At 44.0% G+C, this 14,379-nt stretch overlaps 1 protein-coding gene across 1 annotated transcript in view; it reads left to right on the top strand.

Moving 5' to 3' along the window:
* kif6 (kinesin family member 6) overlaps window positions 1–14,379 on the top strand; it is a gene marked incomplete at its 5' end in the record, with an annotated part of 58,593 nt that overhangs the window by 18,674 nt on the left and 25,540 nt on the right. The window contains 3 exons of the mRNA XM_079217895.1: window positions 2,234–2,337; window positions 4,011–4,116; window positions 6,913–7,054. Coding sequence (XP_079074021.1) covers window positions 2,234–2,337; window positions 4,011–4,116; window positions 6,913–7,054 — 352 coding nt within the window. The remainder of the gene's footprint in view (window positions 1–2,233; window positions 2,338–4,010; window positions 4,117–6,912; window positions 7,055–14,379) is intronic.

Raw genomic sequence — 14,379 nt, 5'->3', positions numbered from 1 at the left:
AAAGGTCATCCGCCTATTGCACTGATTGATCCTTTTTTCAGGAGACTTACCAACTAACTGAATGTCCAGTTAACATCTCATATTATTAGCTGCAGAGAAATCAAGCTGTAGGTTTTATCAGGCTAATCATCTGTTATGGATGTGGCCTCTTTCACATTTAATCATAGCGCCTCAAGTTCAAGTAACGGCACACTGCTAATAACCTGCTCAGCTTCAAAATAAGGGCACATGTCAAGTGGGCTCACCTCTAACCTTTCGCTCCTGTTGTGGACCAGGAGATTCAGGATTTAATCCCATTTAACAGGTCTGTTGCACGAAAGACAGAGAAAGAATGAAGAAAAGCACTGAGTGCAGAGAACTGAGTGCTTGTAAAGTAATGGTATTACCATCCAGTGGGTGATACATTTGTAATCTGCAATCTTTTTTTTTTTAAACAAATAACATTAACTTGGCAACTCCTGTTTAAATTAAGTCCTACAGCTGCACAGTTGATTGATCATTCCAAATTGTGCACATCTCATTGTCAAAAGGCATTTCTGGCCCAAACAGCTCTGGGGATTCTCTAAAAGGAACCGCCCACTGCCCCACAGCTAAACAACCATGCAAGATGCAGTCACGGAGCTTTACAGGATGGGTGTGGTCCGAGCACGGAAGCCGGAAGCAGGGGGTAGGAAGTGGTATCGGGGGCATTGGTCCCCCAGCTGGCCTGATTATGGGCCGTTGCTGGTGTGATCCCATCACAAAATGAGCTCAAGTTTTTTGATGCATGCTGCTGGGTTAGCCTTTGTGCTACTGGGTTAGCCGTTTGTGCTGCTGGGTTAGCCTTTGTGCTACTGGGTTAGCCATTTGTGCTGCTGGGTTAGCCGTTTGTGCTGCTGGGTTAGCCGTTTGTGCTGCTGGGTTAGCCTTTATGCTACTGGGATAGCATTTGTGCTGCTGGGTTAGCTATTTGTGCTGCTGGGTTAGCCTTTATGCTACTGGGTTAGCTGTTTGTGCTGCTGGGTTAGCCTTTATGCTACTGGGATAGCCTTTGTGCTGCTGGGTTAGCTATTTGTGCTGCTCTTGTACCAAATCTGAAATAGAAGCTAAAAAAGTCCCTCAAAATAGATGTCTAAGAAATACGAGTATTCCTAGTTCCTGCGGTGTGGTCACATAAAAGGGTGTTCTTAGAACTATGTAATAGGTCCTCTGGTCCAAAAACACTTATTTAGGGCATTGAAACAAACAGGGACCTGAAATGGTTCTGTCTCATCAGAATTCATATTGTTTTGCTCCTCCTACCTACATGTAACTTAACGTCTGATCTTAACTCACTGATCCTCTAAGTGCTAGGTAGCTAGACGCCTGCTAATCCCTGCCTAGACTGACACATGGCCACTTAAACTGACCTCCGTAGACATGGACCCTTTCAGCAAGGAGAACCAGAGCGCCACAGGCTTATCTCCAAAGATTAAAGGTTACTATGTCAACAAGGCTGGGGCCAGGACTCTTCTCTTTTTCATGCCTCAATTGGATTTTTTGTGTCTTATATTATGCTAAACTTAAATAGCGGTCTCTGGCCTACCTGTGCTCAGCAGGTGGAGAACGCGGTACCTGGGTTACACAGGTTAGAACACATGTTGCTGCCAGTATCAATCAGTGGAATGGCGCTTTGGGCTGTTAATGAAAGCAATGTCCTGGTCCCGTCACATCGTCTCTCTTCTGATCAAGTTTTTTTTATTTTTTCCAAAGATTGCTATCTAAGTACTTATTTTAGAATCTATGTCTGTACTCTGTGAGATATTTTTATTTTATACATATATTTATATATATATATATATACGGTAACCAGACCCGGACAGCGGTTCCTAACAGCAACCACCCGGTTGGCTCAGTGTGCGAGGCCTTAGCCGAACATGTGCGGACAGACGGCAGCAGAGGGTTTTTAAGTGTACTATTTTTCTTTTCTTTTGCTACTGTATCTTTTTAATGCAAATTTATGTTTTTCTTCTTTCATTGGAGCATCCAGTTGTCTGGAATCACTTACGTTTTTCCTCAAAATGCATCGGCAAGATAAGCCGCAAGATCACTTTCAGAAGGATTGTCTCATCAGTTGGCGGCGGCGAAACCGCCTCAGTCTGCTTGCGCACGAGCAGGAGGTGCCAAATGTGCTCCACATTGTGTGTGTGTGTGTGTGCGCGCACATGTAGTCCACCATCTCTAACCCTGCCTTTTTGCTTTGTGTGTGTCTCAGCTAATAGCCCGTTTTAAGAGGGAGATCCAGTCTCTGAAGGAAGAGTTGGCCATGATGACAGGAGAACAGAGAGATGAGCAGCTTACTGTGGAGGAGATCCAGAGGTATGTCAATCAATTATGCCCTGCGATGAGCAAGGCATGCATAGCGAGTGTCTGTGTGTGTGGGGACATGGCCTATATTACTGATGTATGATTATTGCGTAATGTTATACCCAGGCTAGGCGCCAGAATGAAGTGGCTGAGGGGGCTGTTAAAAATCAGGAGGGGCAACTTTTTTCCATAAGATAAAATTGATTGATTTAACCACGCAATAATGTTGGAAAGACAAAATAACAGCAACAGCAAAAGGCTACTGTTTCAAAAGCAAATAATGACTGTATTAATCAGAGAACCGAACACTATCAGAGCATGACATATACAGTATGTTAGACTGTTTGTGGCTTGCCTCCCTCTCTCTCTCTCTCTCTCTCTTTGTCTCTCTCTCTCCCCGAACTGAGTGACGTGTTTGTGTGTCCGTCTATCGATCTCCTCGGTTGCGTTTCAGCATTGCGGACGGCGCCGTAAAATGTAAAATTGCAGCACAGCAGGCCGATATCGTTTGGCTCGTTTCCAGAAAAAGACGCAAATACAATTCTGGCTTCTAATCATGAAAATATTTGTGTGTGCGTGTGCGTGTGCGTGTGCGTGTGTGTGTGTGTGTGTGTGTGTGTGTGTGTGCGTGTGCCTCCGCAGCCTCAGGACAGTGCAGGCGCGCTTAGGGCTGCGTTGGCCCCGTCAGCCTTCTAGGGTGTTTAGACCCGGGGACGAGGCAGATGGACTTTTTATTTTTTTTAATCTCTAATTTGTATGTGTAATGCTCAAAACCAAATATGTTTCATGATTCATAAGTGTTTGGGGTTTGCCTCAAGTGCCTACATAACTTATGCTGTTGGCCATGCACTGATGCTCGAGTTGAAACCTCATTCACTGAAGCTTAACCAGATCTAATGGAGTTCCCCAGGGCCCTCCGCTTCAGCCAGGGCTGCTTTATTCCTGCTCTTCCACTCAGATGGCAGAGGGACCAGTCAGTCAGGGCCAGAGTTCAGGCCAGAGGTTCCATGGAGGACTTGGAACAACCCCCCGTCCCCAGTGCTGATGTATTTACCGCACCTGGTCCCATCACTCCGCCTTTTTATCATTTACTTAACATATCACCTTGCACCTTCGAAAAAAAAAAAAAAAACTTTTGGAGACTGTCAAATTCTGGAGTTTGAAAGATGACGCTTTTTCTCTGACAAAATATTGTACATGGCAGTGAAGGGCATTCTCCAGAAGCCAGCTTTGTATCACAAAACCACCGGTGTCTCACGGGGCCCTGGTAGAAAGACCGCTACGTTTGTTTTAAGTCCTTCGTCATGTAAACCCAGCGTGTTTCTGCGCCGAACAAGTTCGCAGTGGAAAATAAAAACCGCGCACTGCCGTGCCCACATCGGATCCGTCTGGACGGCTGCCCGTCGGCCTTTTCCAGTGGCCCGTCCCAGAGCTGGAAGAACCAATGTTTGGACTATCACCCAGTGATAGTTTATCAACGGTCCGGCCCACTGGAGCTGGAACACGCGTTTAAGTAAATAGTTTTCTTATGACCAGAGCCACATTTTAAACATTGGATATAAATATGAACTATTTGAGTGGCTGCCGAGCCTGTCCTGAGTGTGATGGAGAGGGACTGGAACAGGGTTTCAGCTTTGTTGGTGTTGTTTAAGAACACCTGCGTGTGTTTGTGTGTCTGTGTTTAGGTTGGAAGAGCTAGTCAAGGCCTTCCTGGAGGACCCTGATCCAGACGTGACACTGTCTTTGGGACCAGACATGAGAAAAATCCAGCACTGTTTCTCCCTGCTGAAGGTAATGTGTTTACACAATCTGCATGCACGTCTCCCTGTTTGACCTGGTGTTGGTTTTCTTCCTCCTGTCCATAAATAGGTCCACCATCATGCAGTGTGGCAGCAGCAGATGTCTTCTGTCCAGCGAGTTTGGATTCTGTTGGTCAGTGTTGGTTGTGGATGTTTCTCTTCACCGTAGCAGTGTTTAGAGCACATCGGATCAGTGAGGGGTCCAGAACTGATCTCTGCATCATCCATCAGCTCAGCAGTGACCAGCTGACCAATCCCCTCCTCTATATAGCTCTAACGTATAGCTTAACGTGGTTAATGCTACTGCAGGTGGTTACTGTAGCATCAAATAGCATAGGGTCACTTTATCTTCACAGAAAACATGATCTTATCCTCAGGCCTAACCATACCCGGTAACTGTAAATCATGTGCTTTATTCTTGAGGCAGTGAACAGTGAACATATCTGAAGAGTCTTTAATGCCCAACTTTATCCAGTGCTGTTGGCTTTCCCACGGCTTGCCTTAAGTCTAGACGCTTTGTTGTTTAGCAGGTCTCTGCCGTCTAATTAGAGGCTCGGTGTCATGTGACATGCAATCGTCAATGCCAGGTCTTCTTGAGAATTGACAGGTCAGCTAAAAAACTCAAGACAAACTTACGAACAAAACATTAGTCTGAACTATTTTTTACGTTATATATATATACTATATATATATAGTCAGTGCAGTATTTCTGTCATAAAAGAGTCAAATAAATGAGTGCTGAAACATTTCAGCTTATTGATCAGTCAACAGATCAACTGAAAATTCAGCACCAGAAAGTCTGTGGAAGCAAAAACTGGTAGTTTGAGCTTGTGAAATGATGTTCACAAATAAGTTCACCTTTAGGGCACATGGACATCTGTAGAAAGAGTTTGCTGTCTATTCACAGATCGCCGCCTGCCCGTCCCAGAGGTAGTTATCCAGAAGGTCTTTGCCAGAGAGCTTATTAGATCCGCCCCCAGAAACTGAATTTAATTCCAATAGGTAACCAGTTTAATTTCTCACGTTTATGATCAACCAAAACGTTTTAGAATTAAGCGAGTTACAGTCGTCTTTGTAGAGAAGTCTGCATCTCTCAAGGCGCATTTGTTTGCTAGCGGGTCTTGACCGCTCCAATATGGCGGGCATGCAGACACATAGGCAGCAACGTTTACTTCTGTATGCTGATTGGATAGTCGGCTGAGCTCACTGTTGAAAGCATTCCTGCACACATCTTAATTGAACAGACAGAATACGTTTCTACAGCTACAGAAACGTGTTTTGTAGCATCTAATATGTGTGCATCCAACGTTTTTGCTCAACTGCAAAACACATTGATAAACTTGCATTTGTGATATTTCTTTTCTATTTTTTTATTTGTATTTACTTGCACACCAAAGGTAAAGAACAACTTCAGGCCTGTGAATTTTTTTTTTTTCACAGGCAAGTTTTAATGACCCTTATTTGCTTGCATTCAAAAGTATTGAAATCAACTCATGACCTACGTTAGTTATTAATAAGCAGACACATTTACTGGTTCCAGATTCTAAAATATGAGAATGTTAATTATTGTACATGGAACATTTGAAAACACATCTCTTCTGGACTTTTTTTTCAAAAACAGTTTTCTGGCTCGATACCCAATGCACTGACACGTTGTCATGCGGGCTGCGGCGGAAGACGTTTGCACTTGCATGTTGTTCGCCAAATGTTGGCAGAAAACATAAACTCTTTTGTTCTTCTTTGTTTGGGAGAAAATCCGACATGCCACGGAGTGCATTCAACATCCATCAACCAGCAGCCGCTGGAACCGGTGCTGCTAAATGAGCGTTCCTGCGCTCCGCTCTGGTTGGAGCCAGAGCGGAGCGGGCCACCAGAAGCACTTCCAGATCCCACTCCGATGTCTGTTTATCTCTGCTTCAGTTTGTTATGTTCCGCAAACTCTATCTCCTGTTCAGTTTACATTCCTGCGAGCATCACTCATCATCATTTGGGGCGGCTGTAGCTCAGGGGAGAAGAGTGGTCCGTCCCGTAACCGCAAGGTAGCCGGCTCCATCCCTGGTCTCCCCGTAGCTCTCATGTCGACGTGTCCCTGGGCGCCTCACAGTGGATCATATCCCCTTGGGGAAATTCTTCTCTGCATTTGACCCGTCCTTGATTAATAAAGGATACATTATCACCCCAGTCACACTCCACCGATTCTGAAGGAATTTTGGATCTGGTTTGAATTTGATTCCTTTCTTTCTTTCTTTTTTCTTTGCTCCTCAATGCTGGCTAGCTGCTCCCCGCTCAACACTGCGATGTGTAAGAAGTGCAGTTTGACCTCCGTGGTTTAGCAACGCATCTTTGTTGTCACTCTGCAGAGCGGAGGCCTCCACACAGTGCACACTGCACTCGGTACCTTCCTCTTCAACTGCGTCTCTCTCCATGTGGGGAAATCTGTTAACATGTTTTCCACCTGTCTTTAAGCCTGGCGCATCATTGAAACAGGAGTTCAATGACAGACGGGGAAAAGAGGGCCAATGTAATTCATGTTGAGGGAATATCACAGGACTAAGAAGATGGCAGCTTTCCAGGATGATACCATGTGTTTTCCAGCTCGTTTACATTCATGGAATTAGATGGTTGTTTATACTGAATGTTTTTTTTCTCCACAGCAAACCTGCATTTGCTTGTTGCGATTGCATATATGTCTCAATCTGTCACTTCAACATATCATCCCTAAAAGAGAAGCCATTCTCTTAACTTCCATTCACGGTCAACAATCTTTCTTTTTTGTGTTTTGGTACAGATGATGATCATGGACCAGCGAAGTGGAGGAAAGAGATGCGGCGATGGGCAAGCGTCACCAGCAGTGGATCCAGAGAGCCCCCCCTCTGCAGCAGAGGTGACCAAACTGAAGGAGATGATGACGCAGCGTGACAATGAGATCAGTATCCTTCTGACGTGAAGCAGCTGATGGTTTCATTATCATGGTTTGGAGGTAGCTTGTCTGACAAAAACAATAAGGCTGTTATTGATCAGCGGGCTGTAAAAGTGTCTCGTGTAAAGCTCCTGACCGCCCCTGGGTTCGATTCTCTGTCACAACGCCTTGTGCTTGTTTGTGTTTTATTTATTTATTTGCTGTAAGAGAATGTGCAGAGCATACAGAACACAGTGCATTAAAGATTAAAAAAAAAAAAAGCTAAGAAAGAAAAATACACAAATAGATGAAATAAAATCAAGTAAATGAATAATTCCCCCCACCCAAACAAAGAAGAACATAAAGTGAATTTGACTTCTTCTTCTCTCCCTTTTAACCTGTGGCGCTTTGTGGCGCAGAACTGAAGCAGATGGCGTGGAAGGGAAAAGGTAACGGTTAATAGGAGCATTCCGGCAACACCGTGTATGAGAAGGGAAGCTGCACCCTCCCCAGTGCATATGGGAAATTTGCATTTTAAATAGATCTGCCAAAAAGAGTCGGCTTTGAACTCTAAATGTCCGTATGCGTCCAGCCTCACAGATCAATCACACCTACTGTTGATAGTCGAATCCTCGTGAGCAGAAAGGTTATTTATCCAGAAGTAAATCTTCCTCTGTTATTGCTCGGTTGGATTACATCGCTTCTGCAAACGCACGAGTTATGAAACACAAGCAGCCTTGCATTCATCACCGGGGCCCCAAAAACACACGCGGAATGTTGCTTTAATGTGCACGTTCCGATAGATCCTCATCTACCGACTGCAGTTCATCATGGTGACTGTTAATCATAATTATGGTATTTGCATGTTGAATATGATATTTCTAATAGCTTTATGGGATTATTCCCCCCTCAACCCCTCTCGCTGCGGCTTGTCATTAGATCACGGCGGATTAGTCGGAAAATTGAGACGTCTGCCTGATTGTTTGGCCACAAAAATCTCAGCCCTCCAAAACAAATAGAATATTATCACGCAGATATTTCACCGCGGTATTTCTTGGACCGGGCATGCGTAATGTGAATTCCTCTCCTCTTTGTGGATTTTTCTCTCTCTCTCAAAATGTCATACGTCGGTTTTGACATGATGCAAACGTAATTGCCATTGCGCGTGTTTCAAAGCACACATTTCGGCCAGTAAAGCACGCGCGCCACCGACCATATTTCTTTGTGAAGTTTGTATATAAAGCTGCAGTAGCCTAAACTGTCAATCCCTCAGTCAGGGTGGTCTGTCTGCAGCAAGTAACTATAGTCCGGGTTGACCGACCCTGCAGGGGTGACATCATTTCCAGCCAGAGTCCTAATAACTAATAAGTAGATTCAGACCATTTCTACAACTTCAGCTTGCATCCGTTAGCTAATCACCATGCTTTCCATGCCTGGTAAAACCAAAAGGTTTCTGTTGCTAAAGGCTCACTGTTCCCAGAAAGTCCTTGCAGGGTTAATTATGCCAATTTCCCTGTAAAACCAAAAGGTTGTATCTCCACCCGCTGGCCCTGCGTGTTTCCATGCACGGTAGACTCTGCATGGGAGTGGGGCACCTGGTAGCGCTTAGTCCACTCTGCTAGAGTTATGACACGCCCACCGCCAACATGATGACGGAGCAACAGGGAGAACCAACAAACACTGCTGATTTAAAGAGCGACGTTGCGTTCGCACGTGAAAGTTCCAGGTCGCTCTCCAAATTGCACACATTTTTCTGTCACTGTGGTAAAATGTTGTAGTACAGTCGAGTGAAGTGTGTCTTGGAGCTACACCTGTCTACACATTCATTTTCTTTCCCGAAGGCTTTTTTCACAAGCCCGTCTAGAAACCTTTCCGCATGATGCCGCTGCTGCATGTACAGCATAAGTCTTTATGATCTTTATAGTCCTGTATTGCCTGCAGGCCAGGAACTCCAGTGTTCTGTGATGAATGACTGTTTTGTCAAAGGAGTCTTGTGACTTTTATATTACAGCGATATAACTCAAAAAGGCTGTTTGAAGGCAAAGCTTAAGCAGTGAAAATATTCCAAATATTGTCCCGTCCACACACACATTTCCTTTCTTACGGCCCTTTCCGATGCTCTCTTCAGACTTGCAGAACACAGGAGTATAAATACGGTACTAACCCATCCAGTTATTTCCAAATTTGGGACAACAAACATTGACTCGGCTAGTGCTCGCAAACCTTATTGATTACCTTACTGTGGTAACCTAAGCCACTGCTTCATGTTAATAGCAGAAGGATCTTTTCCATTTGAAAACCCTTGAAAAGAGCAAAGATGGACTTTCCATTTAAAGGTCCAGTGTGTATAATCTACTGAAAAAATAGAGAGTGGGTCCTCTACAGCAGTGGTTCGCAAATGGGGTATGTGTCCGTGAGATTTAAAACAATATATATTTAAAATTAGTATTTAATCAATATTCAATCAAATAAAAGTGTAAGTTCATAAACTGAATTATATATATGCTATATTAAATCAGACCATGATTGCACAGTGCTGGTATTTAATATTGTTTTCAACCAAAAATGTTTTGTGCTGGTTAGGGGGTACATGGCTAAAAAACTATTTCCCAGGGGGTACAAAGGTTCAGAACCACGGCTCTACTAGTAGTGATTTCAACCACTGGAAATTGTCCAATTTCACTTAATCAGTCAAAACAAATAGTATTTATTTGCCGCAAATAATTTTCCATTGTTGAGCGTCTGAGCCTGCAATGTAGTGGCTGGCCTAGTAATTAAATACTCTTCCATGCCAGTAGGTAGCGCAATAATTACCTACCACATATGCTGTATTATGCTACAATGTGACAGGATTTTTTTTTTTGTAAAAATGTGCCGTGGCTCAAAAAAGGTTGAAAAACACTGCTCTACAGGATGTCCGCCATGTTGGTTGCACAGTCATGTTTCTACAACAGCCAAGAACATACATACAACCACTGGCTCTAGAGAGGGCCTATCAGGTTTTGAGGTTACCTGAAGGCCACCAATGTTCTCCAACACGCTTGGAAAGAGACGGGTGAGCGGCGGAGTGGTGAGCTGGTTACCCACCTGCTGCCACTAAATCCTACACGCTGCTCCTTTAAGAGTCACCCAACAGCATCCCATTCACAAGATATCTTTGATATGATCGTTGATATTTAGCAGCGAACTCTGAACTCTTGGTCTCTTGAGTCTACTGGTCTAAATATTGTCTTCTGGCACTTGCAATGTTTTCAAGTAAAAGATGAATGGTAATACTCACAACTCTCAGATTATTCTGTTTTTTGTTCTATTGGCTCACATGAATTCAATAGGGATTTGGCTAATGCTAAATCAAAATGGCAACAGTAATAAGGCACAGAAGTTATCTCACAGCATGTTTACTGCACTGGCACAGCTTTCCTGGATTGTTGTAACAGCTCTGGCCATTGTTCAGTATGATCTCTTTCATCGAGACACTACTGCTCCAAATTCCACTCAATCAAAAGTAATGCCGTTCGATTTATTGTTCAAAGACTAAGCATGCAAAAAATAAAAACAGCCTCCGGGTCTCATAGCTGCAGTAGTTTATGGACTGGGCTGGAGATGTTTGGCTCCTTATTTTTAGCCACACAAGTAGCGTGGCTCTCGGGACTTTGGTCAGCCGGTGAAATATGTGGACGTCTGCCTGAGGGATTGGCACCGACATTTTCTCCCAGACAATGCATCCTCATGACTTTGGTGTTTCCCCGACTTCACATCCAGGGCCACCAGCAGTTTGATGTTTTCTGCGTTATTGGTAGGGAATTTTTTTTTCTGGGAAGACAATAGAGATAGCAGGGATAATAACACTGCTTTTAATTGTTCTTTAGTGCTTGCTGTGTAATCATCATTACTTGCTGTCATTTAATTGTGCATAAAGAATGTAAAGTTGTCAAACAAAGATGCAGCAAGAGTCCCGGTTTGCTGCCAGCTGTTTGAGCGCATATGCAAATGAGTGCTGATTGAATGAAATGCCCTCAATCAGTCCTTTTGCAGGTCGTAAATGTCTTGGATTAAGCTGATTATAGCTTTTATTTGAATGGTTTGGAGCAGGGTAGGGCTGAATAGAACAGGATACTGCTTTAGTTGTAAACCTACTCACCACTCGGTGCTCTGTTGATGCAGGAGTTTAAATCAGCGCTGGCAAGTCTTTGGTGTTGTTTGGACGACTGGCTTCAGTCTAGTGGGTTCTTTTTTAAATCTCTGTGTACTGCACATTGTATTAGTTACTGACACGGGAACTCTGATCTGTTTTATATTCCAGCAATCATGGTGATTTGTCTTGGACGCGATATAGCGCATGCACATTTGAAGGCTTTACAAAAGCAGTTTATTTGAGCTCCATCGACCACTCCTCCATCAGTTTTCATTCAGTCCAGATTTAAATACGTTGTGTCACCTTTTCTGGTAACATTTCCTGTGTTCTGTAATCACCATGCTGAATCACCATGATGCTCACCAGAGGTCACTTACAAGTCAGCTCAGCCCAATAAAGCGCCAGATATGAGGACTATAAAAGAAGCCACATATGTCTGAATATTATTTTATGGACCAAGGTTTTTGAAGGATCCTCAGCTCTTCACACTTAATGCCACACGAAGCACCTTTCAGCACCTGCATGGGACACACCAGGCTTTTAACTAGCTTCCAATGTAAACCAATTCACGTCATTATTAAACAATCAGCACAACTGAAATAGTATAAAGAGCAATGCAGTCCGCTTGGGCGGGAGGAGAGGTTGGACGGGGCAAACAAACGCAGGACTTTTACCCAGGAGACTGCTTTTTGTGTCCAGTGTAAAATCAAATCTCAACATTGACTTATTTTAACCCAAACCACAACCTTTTCTTCAACCCAAACAAGTAGTTTTCCTCCTTAAACTAACCAAGTACTCTTGTTTCTAACAATGAAGTTGACCTGCGTGGTTTATTTTGAAAAGACACTATGGGTGTAAACGAGGGGAAACTGACACTAGAGGTGAACCTAGCGTCATCGTTTGAGAATTGGGTGTAATGATTATGTAAAGCTCTAAAGTGTATTGTGCAAAGAACATATAATTGCTTCAATACGGTAATCGTGATCGAGCATCTCAAACGATTTTTCATACAAAATCGGAGCAATTTGTGGCACCAAGTGAGATTTGGCACTGCCCCGTCTTTGTAGCTGCGGTAATTTTAAAGGCATTTTCTCTATTTCCTGTGATGTCTGCTTTATTGGACGGCATAATAGAGAGTGACAGGGAAGATGAGAAGGAGAGAAGGAATGCACATCGTGAGTGGAGTGCGACCACATTTCTAGTGCGTGGCATGCAAGCCGCCCACAGATCCAACGTGCAACCCCTAAAATAAATGTTCATCCCATGCTAGAGGTCCACGGTGGTGTTCAGCATAGATGAAGATATCAGACGCCAGAGATCTGAATAATGGGAAAACCTGGTGAACAACAGTCTGAAGTAATGACTTGTAAGAAACAATGACATAGGACCCACAGAAATGTCCATATTTCTCTGTAAAACTTGGCCTCTGTAGGTCATTTGGAATCGTGTCGGGGTTTAGATCTTGGCAGTTTATAGAAGACTGCATGGTTCGTTTCATTGGAAACTGCAATTGGAGACTTGGTTCCTTCGTGTTATTGTTCCCCCTGACATCCCCTTTGTATTGGCTGACAGGAGTATGAATTAATGTCTCCAGCCCCTTCAAAACTATGTCCATTCATCATCCAAAATAATGACATTCTGACTCTTTCGGGGGGTTTTCTGCTGACCACCACGGTTTCTGCCCGACCACAAGTAGATGTCTGCTAATCTCATGATAGAAGAACGGACTAATGTGTTGTCTCTAAATTATGGGTTGTGATTAGGCCATCAAGCACACTTCCCTTTATAGCGGAAAAACAGGCACACAGGGAGCTGAATGCATATTTTACGAGACTGTAATGTTTTATTCATATAGGTAATGTAAAGGAACACTTCTTTTAGTATAAATTGAGCTAAGCTTCTTACCTGCTAGACGGTGACAAGCTTTGATTTCTCGCTTTCGGTTGACATTTTAAAAGCAATCTTGGCAAAGTTCTGTAGAATTGACTTGAATTTTCTTCTTTTATCCCCCCAACGCAATTCTAGTTCACACAATTACAACTTTCCCTCCATCAGCGTTTCTGATTGCAAAAAGAAAATTGCCTCTGTCTGGAGCCGCGGTATCGAGATCCCCGGCAATTGTGAGCTGAGCGTGGCCACAGCTTGTTGTTAGCTACGTTAGCATCACGGTAGTTAGAAAGACACAACTAACCATAATACCCCTATGAATACATTCATGAACAAATTGACACCTTGATTCGTGTTTTAGAATCGTCATCTGCATGTCCGCTGACACGACATCCGCTAACAGGACGGGGTTTACGACCTATAATGCAGCCAGCCAGCTAGCCACCAAGCCGGCCACCAAGCCACCAGCCAGCAAGCAAGACGTTGAAATATAGTCTGCGAGTCAGACTCTGGGCGCATGGCAGCACTGCATGGTCATTAAAACCCCCCAATGAATCCAGCGGCCTTTAAGAAATCACAATGTATGTGTATATTGTCGATTCTGTCAATCAACTGTCATCCTCGCAGTGGCGGGCCGTGCGTTTTCGACCTAGGCCTTCAGTGCCGTATAGTCCACATCAGGGACGGATCAGACCGACCCACTCAATACGGCGTGCTGCCCACTACACAGCGCGTTCATACAGACTGTCATGTGTGGACAGCAGACGCTCACTCTGCCATACGGCACTATTACGGGCATGGAGGGAGGTCACACGGGGTGTGGACCAACCTGCGGAGCTATTTTAACCACTTTGACAAGAAAAAAAGGCGCTTTGTTAATGGTTACTTTAATTTGTTCAAACCATAGGTCTCTTCTCACAAGGGTTACGGTATTGTAGCAATTTAAATGTAGTTAAACAACCATGTGGTTGCGGAGATCATTTTTGTTTTTTTAAATGAGGCTCTGGGGACTTGGTGCGCAAACAGTGGACACTCCGTGGAGCCAGCCTCCAACCTCGCCGTTGCTGCGTAATTAACGGACAATACATGTTGTTCAAATCAACAACCAGTCACATTTAGTTATAACAAAACAATCCAACAAAACCACGGCACTAAAACATTGCACACACAAGACATGTCTAGCAGCTGCTGGCACCTTGTCGCGTGGAGAGGCGCGGCCCCAGCCCCGACTCCACCAGCAGCAACAACAGCGCTGTAGCTTGTTTATGATTAAATACGACTGCAGATGTAAAAAAAAGTAACATAACCAGCATTTCACTCACCAGATGCACATA

Source organism: Taurulus bubalis (assembly GCF_910589615.1).
Source record: "Taurulus bubalis genome assembly, chromosome: 1".
Taxonomy (NCBI): domain Eukaryota; kingdom Metazoa; phylum Chordata; class Actinopteri; order Perciformes; family Cottidae; genus Taurulus; species Taurulus bubalis.
The sequence above is the reverse complement of the archived record's forward strand: the minus strand, read 5'-3'. Positions and strand labels throughout refer to the sequence as shown.